General features: G+C 42.1%; 3 protein-coding genes across 4 annotated transcripts; 1 reads left to right on the top strand and 2 right to left on the bottom strand.

The window, feature by feature from the left end:
• Positions 1–898: 898 nt before the first annotated feature.
• nup43 (nucleoporin 43) lies at positions 899–5,693 on the bottom strand. Its single transcript, XM_030046632.1, has 8 exons — positions 5,369–5,693; positions 4,975–5,097; positions 4,565–4,642; positions 3,126–3,288; positions 2,854–2,989; positions 1,982–2,133; positions 1,704–1,820; positions 899–1,528 (listed from the first exon to the last, which is right to left on the bottom strand). Exons 1-8 carry the CDS (start codon positions 5,486–5,488, stop codon positions 1,299–1,301), a joined length of 1,119 nt encoding a protein of 372 aa, XP_029902492.1. The 5' UTR covers positions 5,489–5,693; the 3' UTR covers positions 899–1,298.
• Positions 5,694–5,791: 98 nt separating this feature from the next.
• Positions 5,792–12,617, top strand: pcmt (protein-L-isoaspartate (D-aspartate) O-methyltransferase). Of its 2 annotated transcripts, none has more exons than XM_030046633.1 (8): positions 5,792–6,013; positions 8,876–8,980; positions 9,086–9,117; positions 9,550–9,654; positions 9,843–9,963; positions 10,352–10,437; positions 10,757–10,926; positions 11,540–12,617. In XM_030046633.1, the coding sequence occupies exons 1-8, from the start codon at positions 5,836–5,838 to the stop codon at positions 11,550–11,552; spliced, it is 810 nt and encodes a 269-aa protein (XP_029902493.1). In that variant the 5' UTR covers positions 5,792–5,835; the 3' UTR covers positions 11,553–12,617. The 2 variants fall into 2 exon arrangements, with proteins under 2 accessions (XP_029902493.1, XP_029902494.1); XM_030046634.1 differs by having other exon boundaries at positions 5,862–6,013; positions 10,757–10,981.
• A 145-nt stretch (positions 12,618–12,762) lies between these two features.
• lrp11 (low density lipoprotein receptor-related protein 11) lies at positions 12,763–22,968 on the bottom strand. Its single transcript, XM_030046631.1, has 9 exons — positions 22,183–22,968; positions 18,687–18,844; positions 17,348–17,489; positions 16,643–16,768; positions 16,076–16,306; positions 14,350–14,517; positions 14,199–14,255; positions 13,973–14,071; positions 12,763–13,749 (listed from the first exon to the last, which is right to left on the bottom strand). The coding sequence occupies exons 1-9, from the start codon at positions 22,823–22,825 to the stop codon at positions 13,595–13,597; spliced, it is 1,779 nt and encodes a 592-aa protein (XP_029902491.1). The 5' UTR covers positions 22,826–22,968; the 3' UTR covers positions 12,763–13,594.
• Between the last annotated feature and the right edge of the window lie 575 nt (positions 22,969–23,543).

Consider the following 23,543-nt stretch of genomic DNA (forward strand, 5'->3'; position numbering starts at 1 on the left):
CAGTGAAATCACCTGGTGGAGTTTTTGGTTGGAATGAAAACCTGCAGCCTCTTGGCCCTCCATGGCACGAGTTTGACACCCCTGGATTAGATAGATAGATAGATAGATAGATAGATAGATAGATTTACTTTATTGATCCCAAACTGGGAAATTCCCAGGGATTGCCGATTGTAGCCACATAATTCACTTGATAATAATTCAAGTATGCTGACTACTTGTGTTATCATTAAAAAAACACATCAACAAAAAATTACATCATCATTTGTAAGCTTGTCTTGAACCTTACTGGTTGTCCTTCCTTATTAAACAGGAGTGAAATACTGTTTTCCAAGAAAAGCGTATTTAAAATATATATATATATTTCTCACCACTTAACTCTTATGCAGTTCCTTTCATCAATTATTATTCTACAGTCACAGGAATACTACAAAGCAAATAAGGCCTCAGTCTTTGCACTTAATACTTTTGATGTATGAATTTCACTGCTCCGTTAATTTTGAGACACTATTGATATCTGACAACCTGGAGTTGTTGCAAGGTTGAGTATTTTGCTGTTTTAATAGCATTGTCTATATATTTAATTCCTAACCATCCCACTACATTCGTTAATGTCACTGGATAAAGCACCTTTATGTGACGTTTATAAAGAGCTTTTACTTTGGAAGTGGCCCTCTGAGCTGTTCACACAAGTTTCACACACATCTCTTGGTGTAATTACTAGTCCTTTTTTTTTTTTTTTTTTTGCCTCTTTTCCCATCAGCCTTCACTTCACTCCTGGCCATCCGTTTACCTGGTGGCTGCCCACCGTCACTTAGCTAGATAAGTATAAGGGATTTTGCATTATTTTGTTTGGCAGGGGTTATATATACACTGTCAGTAGAGCAGCAAAGATACAGAATTCATTTATCCAAAATCCTTTTTATTTGAGAACCAAGTTTTAAACGACCTCTTGACAAAAAGTGCTTTGGAGCTGAATGATTCTGCTTTTAACAATTTACAAAAACTTTAGCAACACAGAAAAATGTCACACTGCAAGGCTGTGATTAAAGATCCATCACTTGCTTGAACTGAATCATAAATGTGTAAAAGAAGAGTGTATGCATTTTTATACAATAAACATATACAGGTAACATGTCACCTGTATATTTTTAATCATATTCTATTCCTGCAACATCAGTGCAGACATAAACCCTAACTTCTGTGTGATCGCACTGGCAACCAGATAACGTGTGAGTCCAATTATTTGTCCAAATCTCATCAAATAATTCATGTACTTTCACTGCACACTAATGACTCATCTAAACCGGGACCTGTCTGTTGACAAAAATAGCCTCTTCGTCAGTCCCACAGACGAGGCACTGTCCCAGAACATCCAGACTGTTGACAGACAGCGTCTGACTAGGCAGCATGTGCGTCGTCTCCAGACGGCCTTTCCCAGAGTCTCCGGCCAGCCAGGCGCTGATGAGGGACTGGTTCCCACCGGCGGGGGCCATGGCACTGCGAGAGATCATGCTGTTGTTCCTGCCACCTGGCAAACCAATGACAAAACCCCCAGTGTAAGTATTCGTAGCAATTTTATAATGTATGGATTTCTCAGCACTGGACATCACTGAGCCTTTTGGGGGAGAAGTGGCTCTAAATTGAGGATGCACAGCACTGTTACTAACAATGAGCATCATGTCTTCATCATGCGTACGACTTGCCTTGCAAGAAGGAGGGCATGTCTGAGTGCGAGGCTGTCTCCCAGTGGAGCAGCGAGCCGTCCTCCGAGCATGTGAACAGGTGGTCTGGGTTGGTGGGGTGGAAGTGGACTTCCCACACTGGGCAGAAAACCAAAGAGACACTCAGAAAACATGAAACGAGGAACAGGAACTTTTCAAAATAAGACCTTTACAGCCAGTTTCTCCTTTTAAACATGAGAGATTCGTAAGCTGAATGAATTTATGTGCCTACAATAATTTTCATGGATCAAAAATCTTACTTTCAGCAGAGTGTGCCTCTATAAGAGAGAAAGGGGTGTTGCCTTGTCGCACGTCCCAGACACAGAGCATGCCGTCCTGGCCTCCTGTGGCCACAATGTGCTGCTGGTTTGGGTGTCTGGCCACGCAATGCAGTGGGACTCTGTCCCCGGTCCTGAAAGCACACAGAATCAATTATTAGTACTGCCTGTTGTCTAAATTAGAGATGTAATGTTTCATTCATTGTACTGATTATAAATCCTGTCACCTGAATTGAATCAACCTGGGAAAATATATTAATGCCATGAACTGCTCTGACTTCAGCCTGAACTGATGTGAAATGCAGCAAATCAATTAATAAATGATTTTTTTTTTTTTTTTTTTTTTTAAAAGGACTTAATGTTGTATTGATCTTACCCCAGTTTAGATCTAATCAATATTTAATATTTATATTAAAGAATATTTAAGTAACTCTGATCAGATTTTTCAGAGGGAAAAAGGTTAGACATTATTACATGTTTATTTAATGGAAATAAAGTTTTGGCAAAAAGTACAGAATCAAATTGTTGTTTGGTGACACATTCAATTTGAACTGAGTCATTCCAAAAAAAAAAAAAAAAGAAAAAAAAAAAGACAAATTGTACTTAAATTGAATCACCAATTTGTGAACTGTGAATCAACTTGAATCTCTGCTAAGACAAAGAATCACATCCTTTGGTCTCAATCTACTGAATTAAAAGGCAGGATCAGGAAAACTCTAAAGACAGGAGAGCAGGAATTTCTATTAGAAAATTAACCATGAGGGGAAAAAATCTGGAAATCAAAGACCTGGAGAAAAAGAAGAAAAAAAAAAAACATATTTGGATATAACTTGTGAAGACTGAGAAGACCTTACAGGGAGAGAATCTGTGACGGTGAGCTGCTCTGTTGTCTGAAATCCCACAGCTTGAGTTGGCCGATGGAGTTCACTGTAAGAATTTCTGTCGTCCTCAGGAAAGTCACCGCATGGATCGAATTGCTGTCAGCGTTCTCTGACGGTGGAAGAGCAGACCAATAAAACGTGTAAATCAGATTAGTCTCTTAAGGTCATTCCACAAAGAGTTAGCACATGCTTAGGATATTCATAACGTGGCGCGATGGGTCGGTGCAGCAGTCAAACTTTCATACCGATGATTCGAACTGCTCCTTCCTGGTCGGCTCTGAACAGGATTATCCTCCCATCCTCACCGACTGTGACAATCTCAGGACTGTTGCACACGACGCCGGTGCAGGGCGCATTGTCACAAGGGTTACGATGCGCCCTCGCCCACTGCCGAGCAACAGATATCGTCTGCAACAAAGAGAGAAGTCAGTCGTAGAAAACCAGCTTGTGTGCTGTGGGTCTTTTGTCAGATTTTCTTGTTAGATAATGGTGCAAAACGTGCTTGGTCAACATGGTGCAATATGATAATTTATACAATCTGATATGAGGGGTCATCATGCTTATTTTAAAATTTATTTCCAAAACTCTTTCACAAAATGAGGCCCGTGCTTCAGCGATATAATATATAAATGACCCTTTACAGATCGTCAAATGCTACGACATTGAAAATGTGGCTATAACTTGAAGAATGACACCTTCCTTTAGTTTAAATCCTGCAATTTATTGGTACTTTAAAGTACAAAAAGATTAAAAAAAAAAAAAAAAAAAAAAACAAATCTGAAAAAGCATCTCCTGTAGTTTTTTCCTTGCCCTGTGAATGCTCTGTTAACTTGCAATGTTTTAAATTACATGAAAACATTCTGCATGACATAACACTGCCTCAAACTGTTTGTTTACTTTCATCATTAAGGAACTTGCTTTGGCCACTTAATACCACAAGGCTTGAAAGTGCTTGCTGCTGTTATTGTTGATGTAACCTTTGCACTGTGAGAAAAGTGAGAGGCTGAAAACACAGGAGCCTCACAGCATTTATGTTACAGCCTGACCAGCTGGATCAGAGCCTGCTGTTTACTGACTTTTACTGATGTTTTAGCATTTTCCTAAACTAGTCCAGGCATGGAAAACACATTTTTAACTGATATTATTTCCAGGATTTCCATGACCATGGAAACCCTATATACACTTCTCATACTGCATTACTAATGTGGGCAGGACGAGTTAACAACCCCAAAAAATGCATCTGGTCAGAGTCAAACACTGCCTCACTCCGAGTTCAGTGCGCAAGGTGTTACCACACCTTACAGGGAATCAAAAGATCAAAGTGTTAATAATTGGGTAAAGCTTTCATTTGGTGGCTGAATGAATAAACTCATTGTTGTAATTTCAGAGACCAATGTCAGGAACCTCGTGCTGACACAGAATGAAAACATGTCTGCTTTTGATGGCATTACAAGGTGCCGCCCACTGCAAATGGAAATTAAAGAAGCGCCCCATGTAAGCAGGTCTATCATGATATGAAACATTCCCAGGTATGAAGCTGAGATTGCCCCCTAGATGAGGTGACCCTGGGTCAATATGCTGTAATATTACCACTGTGTGTGCGTGTGTGCGTGTGTGTGTATGTGTGTATGTGTGTGGGAGGGAGACAGAGAGAGAAAACGATTTTAGTTTAGGGGGTAAATACCTGACTGTTTTGATGATGGTGGAAGATGGTCACCGCTCCAGTTGACGAGGCTGTGACAATTCTGTCTTGATCCAGAAACTATTAAACATTTCAGACTCGTTAGAGACCATCATAAAACCACAATTACAAAGGCATGTGCAGAAATAACACCCAACTCCTTCAGCTCTGTCAGGCACCAAACTCCGAGATGTCTAGCCTTGAATGAATACAGGCAGTAGAGTTCATGTAGGCTGCTTTGTCTAATAAGTCTCATTTTATGTCTTGTACTTCTACAGATCCTGTTGCCCTGGCACTATCAAAGTACCTGTAATCAAAATAAACCTAATTTCTCTCCCCCTGCAAGACATTCGCCATAGTTTTCGATACTCAAAGGCAAAGTGTTGTTGTTTCTGTCATCTCTCATGTCTTACCTGAAGGTCCAGAACATCACCATCGTGCCGATATTCACATAAGAGCTGAGGATCGCCCTCCAATTCATCCTCCATGCCAGGGAGCCCATGATCCCCAATGGACCAAATGGAGATCTTATTATCCTGCAGCACATAACAAACACCTTCAATCACAATCATACCGCACCAGGATGAAACGTGAGACCCTTGAGAAGTGAATAAAAAACTGAAATTGTTCATATTGGAAAGCACAGATCAGCATAAGCTATTTGTGTGGTTCACATTTTAACATTTAAACTATGTCTCAACTCATATACTACAATGGATGTACGTTTAATTATCCACATTTTTTTTTCACTGACACTGGTGTGATGCCCCTTCCACCTTATGTTAAAAAACTAAGTTAGCTGCCCACCTCGTTGTCCCACGAACCGGTCGCAAAGATGTGTGGCTGCTGCAAAGCGGAGGAAGAAACCGGCCTCCACCTCGTTTTGCTGATTTTCTGGGACACGTATTTGGCATTTGTACTCTCCATGGCGGCAAAAACGACGACTCTTACTGTAAAAATGTATATTCCAGCATTAGCTTAGCATTAACAAACATCACTCATGTAGATAAACCCGCCGCCGCTGGAGGTACGGTAGCCCGCTAATGTCAAACCCCTACCTTTTTTTTTCTCGCACCGTAAATAGATCTCGCACTCCGCCTAGCGACCACCGTGCAAGTCAAATGCGGCAAATTTGATTATGTACTTAACAAGCTGGCTTTTCCCAGTGCAAACACCAGAGGTACTTCAGTATTGATTTAAAAAAAAAAAAAAATGACGTTTGATTTCTTGCGTGTGTACGCTACAAAGGCCGGGCTGCGGTGAAAGCTTTGTGGATGTCTGGTGACGTATCCGCCGCTCCGTCTGTCCTGGAGGTTGTCAGCTTCGTCGGGAAAACAGTTGGCGCAGGCGCGGCACTGACAGCTGGTGTCTACTTACTCCGCAAAGTCTGTTTAATAATGGCCTGGAAATCTGGAGGAGCTAGCCACGCAGAGCTCGTCAACAACCTCCGCAGTAAGTACCAAATGTTACGTAAAAAGGCCTCACTGGTGCACTGAGCCGCAGGTCCGTTATCCGCCCGAAAATCAGCGGGTTTGCAGCTTCCCCGCACGGGAGCGTTAGCTAGTTGGTTGCTAGGCTATGTAGTATGAGGCAGCGGTATGTTGTTGACCTAGGGTTACCTCTCTCCACCCCTTTCCCAACCACGTTTACGCCGTGAAACAGATGCAGACCCCAGAGGAGGCAGAAAATGAAGAAAGGCTCGATCCTCTCGGTTGACCCGGCGTGCGGCTTCACACCCAGTTTGTGCAAAGACAGTTTTATGTGAGGTTAGCTTAGCCAGCTAGCTGTAGTGCGTCATTGCGTCGTTGTAGCTAGCGATAGCAGCGTTAGCTAGCTGCCCTGCCCACCTTCATTGATAGCCTTCCCGTTCACACCATTCACTCTGTATTTTAGGTGATAAGTCGACTCGGGCGGCTGGAATTGGCTGGCCGGCTGCAGTTTTTGTGCTTATGTGTGAGATGTTTGATATGACACCATGCTTTGTTTATGAGATCAGCTGGGATGCAAGCAAAAATCAGTAAATGACAGTAAACTCCCATGAGTAAGTCACCCCTGGGTGGTCGGTGTCGCCTTGTTGCCAGCAGATCCACTACTAGTAAAGCAATATCCACATTCTGCTTTTACTTGATGGAGAAGTGTGTGACACTGAGGCGGTGTGTGTCAGTGCTGCAAGGAGGATCATCTAAAAGTCTTGAAATGTGTCGCATGTTGCATTTGTCGCAGGGATTAGTTTGTGTCCTGGACATGCACAAACTGGAGTGCATTTGTCCAACAGCAAGTCTCTAGTAGGCTACAGCCTATTTATATGCTGTGCAGAACAGCGAAGCATTGCAGCTGACAGGTCAAGTTAGCTGCAAGCAGCTTGCCAAACAGCTTATTGGGTTAGGGGCAGTAGCCTGCAACACTACAGCTGCTTTTTAAGAGAATACAAAAGTTGCAAGACTGCTGTGTGTATCCTCTGTAGTTCTCTGCATTATCAGGAGATATGCCTGTGTAAAATGCATATATTTTTTAGTATTCACCTGATGTTGAAATCTTGTAATAAACTACTTTCTCGAAGAATTCATCATTCATCTGGTGCATCTGGAGTTTTAGACCAACTCTCAGCTCTGCATTATGGCTTACAAAATATCAGGTGAAAGACCCAGAATACTAAATTAATATTGTACCCATAACAGCTTGTATCCTCCAAGTCGAAATCAGGAGAACCCTTTTTATTAATTCTGTTCATTTTTGTAGACTAAATGGTAGTTGCTGATAGTGTTGAATGAAGTTCCACATCCTATTTTTTTCTCTCAACAATAATTTTTTTGTAGAGCTAACACTTCACTTATTTGGCAGCCCTATTGTAAATGCAAAACATTGGCTTCATACTAGTGGGGAAAAACTTTTTTTTCCCCATTATTAACTTACATGTGTTTTGTCAGTGGTGATTTCTCTCACTCCTGTAAAATCCACACGTAGGAAACTCTGCACTGGGCACTGACCCATAATAGAGCAGGCCCTAACTTAGCATAAGCTGGACTTAAGCAGGTCACACTCAATCTGCATGCTAATTCCTGACTTTCTTATCTGTGCTATCGTTTGACCAGTGCCCAGGACTCCTTGTGTTATAGGACACTCATTCGCTAATAGAGTAGTAGTTTTATTTCCAGTGGTATTCGTTTTGTGATCCTGATTACCTTGTGAACTGACATGGCAGTTTGCAGCCTAAACCTGCAGCTTGTTTTTCCCCAAAGATGTGCAAAAAAATGTTAAAAGAAATTTGTGGCCAGTCGAATATGATTGTTAACGCTGCATGGGTTATTCTAGTTGCAGAGATCACTAGTAGGTGTCCATCTGGAAGCATGCATGGTGTATGTGTAATGTGTCCTGAAGCAGCACATTGCTCTGAGGGTGAGGGGAGCTGGTAACGGGAGCAGCACCGGCTGTTGTTGGCATTTCCTTCTTTTGGCACCAACTGCCAATGGAACCTGTTATGAGGGATTATTCAGAAGACACTGACGCTTCTGTCTGTGGAGCTGTTTAGTTTTCCTCCGCCACACGTCTGCACGGCTTGACAGTTTGTCTGCACGTGTGGCCTCCTGTCAACACATTGATGCCAATACGACACACAGTGCATGTCCTAAAAGAACTAGGAAAATTACTTTTTTATGCATGTTGTCCCCTGCAATTGAAATCTGCCACAGTCGGGTATAAAACCTCATGAGCTTGCCTCTGAGATCTTTTAAATCTTTTCCTTAAGAAGTGCAGGCTGGCTTAACATGTTAACATGAAATTGTTTTTAGCCCTTTTTGCATTTGGCCTCCAAGGTTTGGCTTGGTTATTTGTGATAGTGTTAAATAATTGTTCTAGAAAATTGCTTGGGGTACATTTATCTCTTTGTTTTATTATTTTTAGATATCCTATAGTAACAAAATTTCTGTCCAGTTGAGTTCAATGTTCCTAGAGTTCTATGTGTATTTATTTTATTCTGTTTGTTTGTATTTTAGCTCTTGCATTTCTTTTAACTGGTCATATGTGTTGCTGCCTACCTTGGCCAGGACACAAATAATATGTCCTAGAGTTTATAATTATTGATTGTGTTGGTTAATTATTTTTTTTCTATGTATGCTCTCATTGGACTGTGGCACAAAAGCGCAACATCAAAACCTGTTTAGTGGTAGACTGGACACAGCTTTCCCACAGGAGTCATTGATTTTTCAACTTAACATTTTATCCAGTGTGTGTGGCCATTTATGCTTGTCATGTATTTTCTTGAGTGTGTCTGTCCATAATGTATCATCAAATCAAATTTCTCTCTTGCATTCTCAGAAAATGGGATAATTAAGTCTGATAAGGTCTATGAAGTCATGCTGGCCACAGACCGAGCACATTTTTCTAGGTGTAATCCTTACATGGACTCGCCGCAGTCAATAGGTATGTGTGTTGCTCTCATCACCTACACACTGCAGCACAGTCAAATACAATCAAGAACACCAAGAGATAAACTAACCTAATCTGTGCCTCTCTTTTAACCAAAAGGCTATCAAGCAACGATCAGCGCCCCGCACATGGTATGACTTTAAAGCATCTTTGACATTCTTACATCCTGTGAATCACAATCTCTCATCAATAGTTTTATGAAGTTTGCTCCCATTCCATCATTCTGTTGATTAAAACCAACGAGAGGCAGCTCCAAATAGGAGAAACATGCCATACTGTCCTCCCTAATTTCAAAACAAACCTAATCACTTAATTTTTAAATGTGTTAAAGTGCCAATAAACCAAATCTTGGACTTTAACCATGTTATCTTTATTCACTCTGTCATATTTGGCTGCTAGTTCTGCCAGAGACTGACCGTGATGCTAGCCAGTCAGCTGCACCCTGCAGATGTCCTGGGTGGGCTGTAGCCATCGCACTTAGCTGTGTGTCATATGGAATATAAATGCAGACAGTGCACATAGGGATAGTACATAATTTAGTTTTCTTGTTGCTGTTGTCCTAGCATGCCTACGCCCTGGAGCTTCTACATGACCAGCTGTATGAGGGAGCCAAGGCTCTGGATGTGGGCTCAGGCAGTGGAATCCTATCTGTTTGCTTTGCACGAATGGTGAGCCACACATAACGGGTAAACAAATACAGTTTCTCCTTGGAGGCTTTTCTGATTGACTGATTTGACTGCCCACTGATTGCAATGTGTTAACGCATCAATGTAAAAAGATCTGAAAGGTGCTGTTTTTGCCTGCTATGTCCTCTACCAAATTGAGTACCATCACCCTCCCACTTTGTGCTTTACAGGTAGGTCCCAAAGGGAAAGTGATAGGAATTGATCACATCAAAGAGCTGGTAGATGACTCGATAAACAATGTGAAGAAAGATGACCCCAGTTTGATAACATCAGGCCGAGTGAAGCTAATAGGTAAGGTGGCAACATTTAGTATCCAAAAATCAGGCCTTTTTCTTCAGGTTTTCAGACATACCACATTGTTTGAATGAGAAATTGTGATTGACTGTTCCTTTTTAAACAAGCTATAGTATGTAGTGCTCATCATTAGACTTTGCAGGCTTCTCCTCAGATAGGAACTGTGCACAGCTCAGGAGACTGGGGAGTGCAGTGCTGAATAATTGAGAGACGAGTGCCTACTTTGGTCTGCCCTGCTGGCGGGCAGCGTCGATTTCAGAGGCCAGGCCAGAGCTGCCACAGTGTCAGTTAATGAGCTCTGTGAGAGCACCCATCGGTCTGGTGGGTGTGGCTGGCCTAACACTGAGACTGGCACCCTGTAAGCGATAGCCTGTTTTTGTTGCAGTGGGAGATGGGCGAATGGGCCATGAGGAAGAGGCACCGTATGATGCCATTCATGTTGGCGCAGCAGCACCCACCGTCCCCCAAGCCGTGAGTCTTCACATTGCACCACTGTGTGTAGCGGGTGATCAAAGTCACATTGTCCCAATTCAGTAACAGCTTACGAAAAAATACCAAGGCCAAATCAAGAACAAAAAATAGACAAAAATGAATGTCCAATCCTGTTGTCTATCCTATTGTAGTTGTGAGTTTTAAACTAGAACAATGCTTGTTATATTAGGTTAAAATTGCAAACCCTTGAGTACTTTTCTAAACCTAAACCTAAACCTCGGGGGGTGGATTAATGTCTATTGGGACCAGCATTTTACCATACCACTTCTCTGTTAAACATCCCTCACCTGTCTCCCAGCTCCTGGATCAGTTGAAGCCAGGTGGCCGGCTGATCCTGCCTGTGGGTCCGGCAGGAGGGAACCAGATGCTGGAGCAGTACGACAAGATGGAGGACGGCAGCACCAAAATGAAGCCCTTGATGGGGGTGATTTATGTGCCTTTAACAGACAAAGACAAGCAGTGTTCCAGGTGGAAGTGACTTCCTTCTCCTTCTCCTCCCCCTCTCCTTCTCACAGTGGCAAAGGTGAAATGGTGTGGCTTGGAGCAGGCAATGGATCACAAGGGCTGCGTTTGCTGCTTGTCGACATTTTTTGCTTCTCCCATACCACACCAACTGGCTGCACGTTTCTTTTATCTGTTCTTAACACCGTAGTCCCAAAATGGGTTTAATAAATCTGCATCATTTAAGCAATTTGAAGTGATATGCTTTTTGTTACTCAAACCAATTCAAGTGTTAACTAAATAAAGTATTGGTGGTTTGCATTTGGCTGATATGTAAGAGCATGCCAGTTTAGTCAATTTGAACCAACCATTGGAAACTAAAGACAGCTATCCTCCCCACTGTTACTAAACATTTTTTGCCGTTTTTTTTTGTTTGATATTCTACTGTGTGAGATAGAGATCCAAAGATTAATAACCGTCTTTGGATTTTGCTGTGATAAGGTGGCTCTCCAGTTTGCATGTTATTGTGCCTCACTCTTGTGACTTTCTATTTGCATGACAGGAGGACATTTGTGTGTGACTTGCATGGCACTCGTCTTTTGTCCTGCGTTGTGTAACATTTGACTTCTGTTTCTCACAGGGATGAACTTTGAAGAGGACAACGATCAATATTCCACATTTCAGTTCAAACCTGGAGAATAATGGGACGGGCTGTTCCAACAACCCATGACATTTTTTTTTCAAAGCTTAACAAAACATGATATATTTGGGCTTTTTTTTAAAAAAGTTTTTTTTTCTCTTTTTTATTTTATTTTATTTTATTTTTTAACTCTAACAGTGGATTAGAGTACTGTGATGATGACATGGACCTGAGGGGCTTGGAAAAAAAGACTGCTTGTAGTTGAGCACAGATGTGATGAGAGGGGAGGGTTGATTTTTTTTTTTTTTTTTTTTTTTTTTTCCTTCAGGCCTGCATCTTTGGTTATATATTGTTTTTAATTGCTGGATTTTTTTTTTTTTTTTTTTTTTTGTGGTTACATCAGTTGAATTGCAATCAACCATCTCTACAGTATTACATTTCAGCAACATCAACGCTGAATGTAGGGACAAGGCCGGACAATGATAAGGAAAGCCTGCGCCTTTTAGATAATTCACCTAGCTACAGTTTGTGTGTGTGGATCATCTAACGGTAGACCTCTCTGCTAACGTACAACCTCTTACCCCCCGCCAACAGTATTTAGGTACACACAAATATAGGAAACACAATGGCTGATGTAACCCACACGTCCTGTTTGATGTGCAGCAGTTTGCAGGCCATACTACACATAGAATAAGCAATGCATTGGAACATACTGGCAAATGCCTCAGTACACCCCATGGAGAGCAGAGCACTAATAACACAGATACATGTGCACATACAAGGCTGTGCTTTCCACCTGGTGATGTGTTGCTTTCTGCCGCTGGTTTTCCATTAACATGTTGTGCAGGCTCCTATGGTGACTGGATACAAAATGAGATAGTCACTGCTTTGCCAAAATAAACAACAATATAAAGCGAATGAATGTCTGATGTTTTCTTAAAACAAAACAAACAAACAAACAAAAAAAAAACATGGAATCAAAGAGCACATTTTATTTTGGGTTATCCATGTGTTGGATGATCTTTGGCTTTCACAGTTTCTGGAATGGCATATGAAAATAAAGAGATGCTTATGTTTTTGTCTGCCTTTTGTTATTGAGTTTTTAGTGTGCAGGCTGCAACCTCACATTAGAAAATCTTGTATATAGAAAAGGACATTTTGTATTTAGAATGTAGTGGTAGGGAATGGCTGACATGAAAAGACTGAAGAAGAGCAAAACAAGATCTGTTAACCAATAATAAACTTTAATATGTCACATAAAAGACAGCAGATTGAAGAATACAGTTGTGTGTGTACATAGATAACGTCACATAGGCTTGCTCAATAAAGAAAAATAAGCAATACATTGGGCTGGAGCAGGATTTTCTTTTTAATTTCACCTGGGCATGGTTTACTGGCTCTGGGGAATTACTTGATGCTCGATCCAGACTGGACACAAAATCATTTGTCCATTCACTTAGATTGTATCAAAAGTACCAAGAAACAAACTTAATTTCCTTGTTTCAGATGATGTAGTAATAGACTGACAATGTATGGCACAAATTAAGCACATCAGTGCCACTCAGTGGCAGAAATACATTACTGTGCAGCACTAGTCAAGAAAATACACCCACAAGTAAAAATAAGAATTTATTTGATAATCAACCAATATTTGAGGGAAAATGATAAATATTATATGAGAGGGACAGGAGAACATCTCATATCAGTCAGGGACTGCCTTTCGTCTTGGATACAGAATAAGATTTTTTCTATAACAATGCAGTGTCAAATATCAGTAGTTCAGAGTCAGCTTCTACCTGCAGCAGAGTTTGGGGGTTCAGTGTGGGGCTGTACAGAAGAGTTCATGACAGCAGGGAGTTGGGAAGTTTCCATCCTGAGGTGGGGGCTCTGTTGTCTTAAAGACGAACGCCAGGGTTACAAGATGAGCACGGCTCAAACTTGCAGAGCTATCGCTCAGGCTGTGGTGACGACGCCCTCGCTTCCTCTTGGACATCAGAAGCTTCCCACATCCCAGGTTTCTTGAGTGTGCTGTATTTGCTGCCTCTGCTGAAGTGGCTACAGATACATGCCGTTGATAAGGTAATCAGACTCCTCTGTGGTGAGGGGACGGGCCTTCTTTAGCTTGTGGCGAACAAGCCTGAGACGACAGCCAATCATGAGCAGCAGCAGAGCGGTAATGATGAGGCCAAGTGCCAGTGGAAGGATTGCACCTGCAGGAGAAAACAGGACAGACCATGCAGACAGCAAGACAACAAGACATTGAGGGGTGAACAACCTAAAAGCACAAAATCAGCTTGACAAACAGAGACCACAGTAAGAACAAGAGGCACAAGCAGCAGTGTATTGCAATGTAGTATATGGCCAACAGAAAACAAAATAGCGACAGCGATAAGGACAAAGTGTTAGTGGGCAACCCTCTATGTTGTGACATACCTGACTCAGGCACTGGATGTCCTCCCATTACTGGAAATGGTTTGGATATGGGGATCTCATTCTCTGGCTGGCTCTGGGACACAGGCGCTTTAGGGGCAGCTGAAACAACAATAAAATATAAATCGGATTTGGAAGTAATGACATACTAAGGCTATGTTACTAATATTTCATGAAAGCATTCAAAATTACAATTCTTCAGTTTTACTGTAATGTAATCTACCTTTACCTAGCTCAGTCTGTTTGGTGATGGGTGGAGCTGCGGTTGCTGGTTTGAAAACAGGACCTAAAGAACATTGTTCTCATTAATAGTAAAAGTTGCAAGTTTTGTATCACAATTACATGCAGTGGAGTTGAAATAACAAGAATCAGAATCTTACTTTTTTGTATACATTCACTGACACAATCAGCTTCCTGGAGGAAGTTGTTATGGTTGCCCTGACAACCACCGTACAGGAAGTGTTTGCATTCTCCCGCCTCTCGGTCGTAGTACCACCTGGGGAAGGTACCTTTACAGGGTCCTACCACTGGAGCTGCAGCACACGGATCTGCATCATCAGAAAGCAAGAATCAACTTCACATTCATTTTTATCCAGAGTGACTGCACTGAGTGTAAAGACCTACATTTTCTAGTGTACCAACATTACAAGCAACCAGTAGAAAGGTGTGTAAATGTCAAAGTCAGAGCACTGTCCTAGACAATGGATGTAATCATGTCACAAAAAACTGTGTTGCCAGAGTGCTCTTCTGAGACAGAAATCAGCTTTTCACTATGACAGTATTTATGAAATTCCTATTAACTTCTCCCTCTCTGTCTGACCATATGATGAAGTATCCATGGATTTTACTTTCCCATGTATTTGGTCATGAGGTTTTCTAAAAGGAAGAAAAGACTCCTGAGAATGCAAGTGAGCCCGGTGGTAAAGTGGCAAGGAAAGAAGTGGCCCCCCCAGTCTGTCTCAGCCTCATTCAGGGATCAGATGATGGGGGGACAGAGGCGCTTTGTTCCAGCACTCGCAGGATACGTTGGGATAGGGCTGCATTCCCATGGCAGCCCTGTATGGCAGAGAGTGGCCCTGTGGCTTTGCCAGCATTTTCAGCTCAGCTCTATGACTCAATGGCTGCCTGCAGGGGCCCATCTGCCTCTGTGTGCAGACACTAAAACACTCTGTGTTCTATACACAGGAATAATGCACCCATGACAGTGATGGAGGACTGTATTGTTAAGATCACATTATAAACAGGTATGTCTGGGGTGCCGTTTGTGCCATAACTAATGTAGCCCTTTGCTGCAGTCACACAACTCTGATACAGACAAACACCTAGACAAAAAGAAAAATGCAAGAAATTTTTTTTTTTTTTTATTTATTAAAACCACTTAAATGGGGTGCCTCAGTGGCTCACCTGGTAAAGTATATACTGCAGTGGCCCAGATTCGATTCCAGACCCAGCCCTTTGGTGCACATCATTCCCACTCTCTCCCCTGCCTTTTCTGTCTCTCTCTACTATCTCTATCAAATAAAGCAGATTATAAGACTATAATTTTGCTATGCTTACTAACATAAATAGCTGATGAACAATCACAACTACAGTTTGTCTTCTTTGGAATGAGCCATAGTGGAAAGGTTTTCTGTGATGCATTTTCCTATTTGGTTCATTCAGGTTGACACTATCCAGTTACAGGTGAACCAGGTCTTGTAGACTAAAGACACAAACACTCACTAGCTAGCTCTATCCCAAGAAGACCTCAGAGGGCTGGAGGTTTCCTCTTGACTGCGGCTTTGATTTGGGCCGATCAGATCTGATTCCAGGCCCTGCTAACTTTAGCTAAGTATGATTCATCTGCACTCTTTGGTGTCATTTACCTACTCTGGTCTTCATACCAGCTAGGGTTCATTTTGTTACGTTCGACTTTCCAAGCATGATGGACAACAGATTATCAGATGTCAACTTCAGTCTCCTCATACCTATAAACCAGTCTGCTTACTTTCACATTCCTGACAAACTGCAACACAGTTCTCATACCTGGCCAAACAAACTGAAGCTGAAGGAGTAAACCCTCGGGGGTTCAAATAAAGTGTTTGCTACATGTATTATACCATGTACCTTGGCTGACTGGGCCCTCCTGTTGACTGGGACTTTGAGGATGAACAGGTGGTAGAAGTGCGACTTTGGTCCTGTCCTGAGGTTGAGCAGGTGGTGGTACGATACTCTCCAGGGTCTTCCTGGGACCGTCCTGGAGCATGGAGCTGTCCCCAGCCTCTTCTGTCTGGGCCACAGCGTTATGATTACCGGGCACACCAGCAGGATGAGTCACTGACTTCCTGCTGCTATCAACTACAGAGTACACAGAGAAGTGAAAGGCAAAGTGCAGTTTGTTCCAGTTTGGTAAAATTTACAGGTTTTCACAAATGAGTTCCTGTAATTCTCATCAGTCAAAGAGAGAACATACAGTATTTTATGTTAACGAGGGAACTGCCTATCTCAATGCACTCTATCATCTTGGACATCAGTGTGTGTGTTTCTATTACTGCCTTAGCAAAGTTTTTCATACAATGACCGATTTCCCATTCCCTGGACAACATGTGACAATAATACTGAAATAATTCCCTGCATTTCACACTGCTCTCACAAAATATGCTGCAACATTTGTGGACAACAAGGGTTTCTTACAGTTCTGGCAGAAGGCCTCGTCTGAGCGGTCTGGGCACTGCTGCTTCCCATCGCAGGCGTAGGTGATATCAATACAGCAGCCGTCATCACACATGAACTGGTAGCGGGAGCAGTGGCCTGTGCAAACTGCAGGCACAGCAAGATGTAACTCCACCACACTCTGCTTCTCTTTGACTAAAATATGCATTCTACTGCTGCTTCAGGTGAATAGAAATCCCCCAGTCTTCTTCTGAATCTTTGTTCCTCCAAAAACACAACTTAAGAGTCAAAAAATGGGGATCAACTTGCTTTACTGTTTTTTCCCTTCACTGCATGTCAATGCAACTGTCATAATCATATTTCAGCACTTAAAACAGGTAATGCCACACATTTGAATTTTTAAATTGGATAAATAAATTTTAAAAAATATCCAAAAACTGAATTTGTAAATACAGCTGTAAATCACATACTATGAACTGTAAATGAATGCAATGTAATCATTATCCACTATTACCAGTTTACCAGAGTTTTTTTTTTTTTTAAATCATGTTGAGCTCTCTGAGACACACCTCCAGGAACAAGGAACTTCTCTTCCTTAGTATAGAAAGGAAGGCAGTAAACATGACATTATTGGAGGGAGGAAGAACACTGACAACACTTGTGTTGTAACAGGAATAAAAAACTATTGTTAACAGAGGTCAAAGCCCAGATAATGTGAGTCATCACCTGCTGCTTGGTGCTGTGGTGCCAGCACAGTGATGGAGACGTTGTCGGAGCTCTTCTGGCCTGCTGTGTCAGTGATGGTCATCTGGAAGGTGTAGACGCCCTGCTGGAGACCGCTGACCTTCAGCAGGCCTGGATGGGTCACCTTCAACATGACAACAACTTTTTCAGACTGTGAGGCAATAAGTACGTCACCAACAAAGATGAGCAAATATAATCTGTTATCAAAATATATAATATATAATATATAACCCCCCCCCCCCCAAAAAAATATATATGTATATTTGATGCTATTATATATGTATGTGTGTGTGTGTGTGTGTGTATATATATATATGTATATATATGATGCTTGATTTAATGATTTAATAGTAAATAATAATAATAATAATAATAATAAAGTTGTTGTTTTTTTAATGGAAAGGGTGTCTTGAAAATTCCATGTCCCCTTCTGGGATTAAGGACTGAGAATAAAAAGGGCCGACTCCAGCAGTGCTCCTGTCCTTGGGGCAGGTTTGGTTCTAATGAACTCTTATCTCTGTTGGCACAGCGAAGCATTATGGGGCTTGGGTCACACACGACTTGTGTTGACTTAGCTACTACAAATACACAAGGGCTATTTGACGTTAGTGTCTGTAAAGCTCCTGATTAAACTCTCTTCATATTAGAAAAGCAATGGTACAATTATCTCATCCCCCACAAACAAAACTGCCAAAATCCTATAATTGTGGCATTCCTCTACCAAATGTTTTCCTTTGTTGTGATATTGCGTGATTTTCCCATCTACAGGATGCAAATTCAGACTGATTTGCCTTGACATACGATTATCTCCTGCATTTCCTTCAGTGTTTGTGGTAAAGTGTAGCTCAATGGACAGAAAAAGGCACTGTCACTGCCAAGACTGTACTGCGTGGGCAGTGCTAAGCATTTGTGAATCAGAGTGGGGTATATAGTGGACATTGAGGCTAAATGATATAAAATGATTACTTCAGCTGATTCCAAATATTTACCAGTAACTGGACTATTACTGTCATTGTTGCACAGCCAAATATTTATAATGAAGACATAACTGCAAGCTGACATGAATTTAGAGAGCTGATTTTATGGAAAAGTCCCACTGACCACTGTCCATTTTATTGTTCAGTCCAGTTTTAGAGATCTGTGTTGCCCCCTGGAAATGGCCTTTGATTTGTGAAGGTTGAATATCTCTCTTTTAGATAAAAATTAATATATTGCTTTCCCACTGGGACCGTGCAAACTAAAACTGCAGAAAGTCACAGCAGCTATTCTAAGGTGGTTTGGATATGAGCATTCACCATACAGACAGTATCACAGTGTTAACCTTCATGTTGATGGCTGTGTCCCCCTTAATAAGAGCCCATTCGTAGCGACTGATGCCATGGTCGTCCACACTGTCCCGGCCGTCTAACACAGCCCAGTCTGTGGGCAGCTGGATCACCACATCCTGACCAGCATCACTGCGTGGAGGCTCATCCAGCTCTGCAAAACAACCAAACATGAAAAATGCTTTGACAAGGAAGATGTGTTCTAGGACTGAACAATATGACAAAAAAATCATATTGCAATTATTTTGACAGATATTGCATCATAATTTTCATTTTTACTGAAAATACTATTTAAAAAAATGATGACGATGTTATTATCGCAACCTCTGTACCAGACAAAGATGCTTTCTTATGTCTGGTGAGTACAATTTGTAGGACAGGGCATCTCTGTACCACCACAACTCTTGATTCATAGTGATAACTTTATAAAAAAAAAAATGCAGCTCCATCGATTTGAACATTGCATGTGGCCAAACTACAACTTGGATTATTTTGATTGAGTGTGCAGTCCCAATATGTGCCATATACAATACGTGTACTGCATTTTATTTGAGCCCACTAGACCATCTCCTCTTCTATCATTTTGTCACTATGGTAGAGTAATTTTGATACTGAATCCACATTCATTTCAGTTTTGGCCTGGTGAATAAATACTGTGGATTCACTATAAGTTCCTGTTTGTTCTACAACAGTAGCTGGCTGCTGACCAGACAGTTATTTGAGAGGCCCGAGCAGCTTTGGGCCTCTCTGCTCACTGTCTGGTCCAGCTTCTCCTGACAAACAAGCAGAAATTAAAGTCTGCTAGACCTGTAGTCAGGGCTGTGAAAATACGGACCAATGAGGCAAAGTTAGAACTACAGGCCTGTACAGGACTATATATCTCTGAAGCTGCAGCCACCTACTTAAATGAGCCATCTGACTCTATGGCATCATGCATTAAGATTTGTGAGGATGTGTGTGTTCCCACCAGCAAACACTTAATATATAACAATGATGACAAGGGAAATACCAGCAGCTAAAAAGGAAAAAATCTGAAAACTTGCCAGCTAACAATCATACTACAGTGCGGAAGGGCCACAAAGACATTACCATCTATAGAAATCCCAGTCCTGAAGAAACCTGGGATGACAGGTCTGATTACAGAGATGTTGCCCTGGTGTCTGTGGGCATGAAGCCCTTTGAGAGGCTGATGCTGGCCCAACTGATACCCACAGCATCGCCCCTCCTCACCACACTCAACAGCACTGTGTCGGTTGTTGAGTCCTTCAGGTTTGTGGGATCTACAATCTCTCAGGATCTGAGGTAGGAGACTAACATCGTCTCCATTTTGAAGAAGGCTCAGCAGAGGCACTTCTTCCTCCGCCAGCTGAGGAAGTTCTAGCTGCCACAGGAGCTGATCATCTGTATTTTACTCGGACATCGCGTCTGTCCTGTGTACTTCTATAATTGTCTTGTTTGGCTCAGCCACCAAGCAGGCCAGAACTGCAGACAGCCCCGTTGCCCACCTTGCTGGACTTAATACACCTCCACAGTCCGGAAATAGGTGGACAGAATCAGCACAGACTCCACACACCCTAGACACAGTCTCTGTCACTTCCCTCTGGCAAGTGGTACAAAGCAATGTGCATCAAAACTGCCAGACACAAGAACAAGAACAGGCTATCTCTCTCATGAGCTATATATCACTTGCATAGCTCAGATGTGGAGTATAAGGTGCCCTGTGTGTTTGCACTTTGTTCCCTTTAAAAGACAGTCTTGTAGCCCAATACCAGGAAACAGTCAAATATCCAAGCTGTAAAAAAGTAATTAGCTCAGATGTGCAGTATATAAATGTGCAATTGTCAATACCTATACAACTGTTGAACACTGGTCATAAACTATTCAGTCATAACAAGGCATCTGTATAGTTGTGACATACATTTGTTTTTTTCTCTTTTCTGTTTTTGATTGATATATTTAAGTACTAGAGGCTACTGTAAACCAGAGTCATACACACTTGGCCAATAAAGTTGATTCTGATTCTGCTAAGCACATAGAGATTTAGGGCTGGGTTTTAACACACCTGCTGTGGGTCTAACTGCCATCATGAAACTGTGGAGAGCCAAGACCTAAAAAGCAAATCATTAACTCACCCCACCTGCTTGGCCTTGCTCACAACAACTGGGTACTGGTTAGGTCTGTTTTTTCACTGTAATCTCTATTACAGGGGAGATTTAGCTCAGACAGCAGCAGCAGAATGGGCTGGGACATGGGGCAGTGGCATAGCCAATTCAGCTATGCCACTGCCTGTTAGTTCCCAACAGATAAATCATCCATAGTCCCAACAGCTGCTTCAAGGTCCTAGGCTAGAAATGCAAAATTGAAAATTCCTGAGCCAAACTAACCCCAGTTTATTTAGCTTCATCACAAGTATGTCTAAAAGACTTTACAGACAACATGACTTGGTAGATCTAGCTGATCAAGAATCAATCACTAAACAAAAGGAAAACTAAAGCTAAAAGCTAAAAACTAAAAACTAAAGGAAACAAAACAAACCACAGCACACAAAACAGCATGTTGAAAAGTCATTAGAGACCTATCTAATTTTCTATACCAAAGATTGATCAGTGATAGAGCTGACCTTCTAGCCACTGATTTCAATTAAGTAACACTTTACATTACAGTTAATTAATTAATACTTAATTAACTATTGACTAAAAGTCAGTACTTGTTCAGTCATTAAGAACAAACCTGCTAATGGTCACTTACTTGCTGAACAAATACTCAATGAAAAAACAGTCACATGTTGCCTGTAGGTTTATTGGGGAGCCCTCCAAGCAATTAATCAGACTGTGTTGATCAGATCAGCTAAATAGTTGATAACTAACATGCTTATGTTCATGCTGCCTAATCATCCAGTTAATTAAACATAGTTACTAAAATAAAAAATAAAAAAAAAACCAAGGGCCTTGTGCAGATGGGTGGCAAATGAAAGGAAACCCCTACGTGACAGGGAACAGGGCTATGTAATAAACTGGTGTAAAATATTTGTCATGGGCCAAGCTGGCACAGTCTCTGGGGGCCAGGTAGGCTACACAAATATAAATAAATAAACGTTTCTGGATCTGAAATAGATTAAGAGAACAGCAAAATAGATTCAAAATGGTGAACATTATGTTAAAATGATCACCCATATTTTTTACATTATAGCAAGGCTTGATTTAGTTGAAATCCTTAATCACGACTAACAAAAACCATGTCATTTAGCCGATCAAGTGAGTTGTGCTCGTGATGACAACAATGTAGACTCATGGTTTTCGTCAACTGAGTCGAAAGGGCAAATTTGCATAGGTCCCCTCGAAGTCCAGAAACAACCCGACTTTGAAAACCACTGATCTAGAGGAGTCAGTGGTAACAAATTCAATCATACACACGTTTGTATTGTCTTATTTATGAGCACAGCTGTCACCTGTCATGTTTTTGTCTCGGCACAACACCTGTCACGCTTCTCACCTTGGGTATCATCGTCAGCGAGACTCTCCTCGGGTCTCCTGGTGGAGCTCCCCCTCTGTCCTTTGTCTCCGTGGCTGCCGGAGGCAACGGGGAGGTGTCCCGTGGTGTTGGGAGTCCGGCTGTAGGTGCTGAACCCTTGCTGCGGGGCGAAGGAGCACACGTTTTTATTTCTGTAGGTGCAGTTGAATAAATAGCAGCTGAGGCTGTCCCCGGGCTGCCTGAGGTCTTCCTGGACCACTGCCACGGTGCAGTGAGGCTCGGAGCAGCAGGCGTGCAGGCAGTCCTTCCAGCTGTACACCCTGCCGGGAGCCGACAGGAAAGTGGCCCCCTGCTCGATGGAGGCCCTGGCCCGTATGATGTGCTCCCCGACGGCGTTGAAGTCGCCGAGGCAGACGTCGGTCACATCGCCTTCCCTCGGATACAGCTGGTCTTGCTGGAGCTGCTTGCGGAATTCCTCCAACAGCTCCTCAACCCCTGATATTTTGGATTTTAAGTCTGATATTTGCGAAGAGCGGGTGTGGATACCTCGCACCGCACATAACAGTAAAACAACAGACGCGACCAGTCGGTGATGCTGAACCACAGCCATATTGTTTACGCAGCTAAACGGCATCTGCCTCTGTCTCCGGCTGCTCAGCGCCATACCACGTCCTCAGCACCGCGGGGAGATAAGGCTCCTACGTCAAATACACACCATATGTGGCAGTAATGTCAAACACAGCCCATAACACGTACAGCTAAATCATAGTGAGGAGCAGGTGGATGTTTGTCCTTTGCCGATGCTAAAAATCCGATGTTGTCATGGTGAGGATGACACGGCCGCGAGCGCTCAGCTCCTCAGCAGAAATTACTGACGTCACGACCGACAACAGCAGCCTGCACACCTGTAGCGCTCTCTCTCTCTCTCTCTCTCTCTCTCTCTCTCTCTCTCTCTCTCTCTCTCACACACACACACACACACATACACACATTCTTTATTGGCATGATAAATAGGCAGTTTTATTGCCAAAGCAGTCATCACTTGTAGGACAAGACATATGCAACAAAAGAAAACAACTAATGATTACAGTGTATGTGGTGTTGCATGAATGAATGAATGAATGAATGAATGATACTTTATTAATCCTTTGCAGGAAATTACATTGTCATGGCAGCTTCATCACTTCAGCATACATAAAATTGCACACTCATACAATACTAATTGGCCACTTAAACTCTGATAGTAAATAGAAAAATAGGGTTGAGGAGTGAGTGAATAAATAAATAAATAAATAAATAAATCATACAGGAAGCAGAGATTAAAATCTAGGGGTTTTGTGCATTAAAAAGTCTTATGGCAGCTGGAATAAAAGACTTCCAGA

The sequence above is a fragment of the Myripristis murdjan genome, chromosome 24 (genome assembly GCF_902150065.1).
Source record: "Myripristis murdjan chromosome 24, fMyrMur1.1, whole genome shotgun sequence".
In the NCBI taxonomy this organism is placed as follows: Eukaryota; Metazoa; Chordata; class Actinopteri; order Holocentriformes; family Holocentridae; genus Myripristis; species Myripristis murdjan.

Bases quoted from the DNA above. Each gene is read 5' to 3' on its own strand.
- nup43 (XM_030046632.1), bottom strand. From the start codon at position 5,488: ATGGAGAGTACAAATGCCAAATACGTGTCCCAGAAAATCAGCAAAACG. The intron at 3,289-4,564 runs GTATTTACCCCC...TCTTTGTTGCAG, and splicing joins ACCATCATCAAAACAGTCAG to ACGATATCTGTTGCTCGGCA. The intron at 2,134-2,853 runs GTAAGGTCTTCT...GTGTGCTTTCAG, and splicing joins CCGTCACAGATTCTCTCCCT to GACCGGGGACAGAGTCCCAC.
- pcmt (XM_030046633.1), top strand. From the start codon at position 5,836: ATGTCTGGTGACGTATCCGCCGCTCCGTCTGTCCTGGAGGTTGTCAGC. The intron at 8,981-9,085 runs GTATGTGTGTTG...TTTAACCAAAAG, and splicing joins GGACTCGCCGCAGTCAATAG to GCTATCAAGCAACGATCAGC. The intron at 9,118-9,549 runs GTATGACTTTAA...CTGTTGTCCTAG, and splicing joins CGATCAGCGCCCCGCACATG to CATGCCTACGCCCTGGAGCT.
- lrp11 (XM_030046631.1), bottom strand. From the start codon at position 22,825: ATGGCGCTGAGCAGCCGGAGACAGAGGCAGATGCCGTTTAGCTGCGTA. The intron at 14,256-14,349 runs GTAAGATTCTGA...AATGTTCTTTAG, and splicing joins CAGTGAATGTATACAAAAAA to GTCCTGTTTTCAAACCAGCA. The intron at 13,750-13,972 runs GTATGTCACAAC...TTTCTCCTGCAG, and splicing joins ACATCCAGTGCCTGAGTCAG to GTGCAATCCTTCCACTGGCA.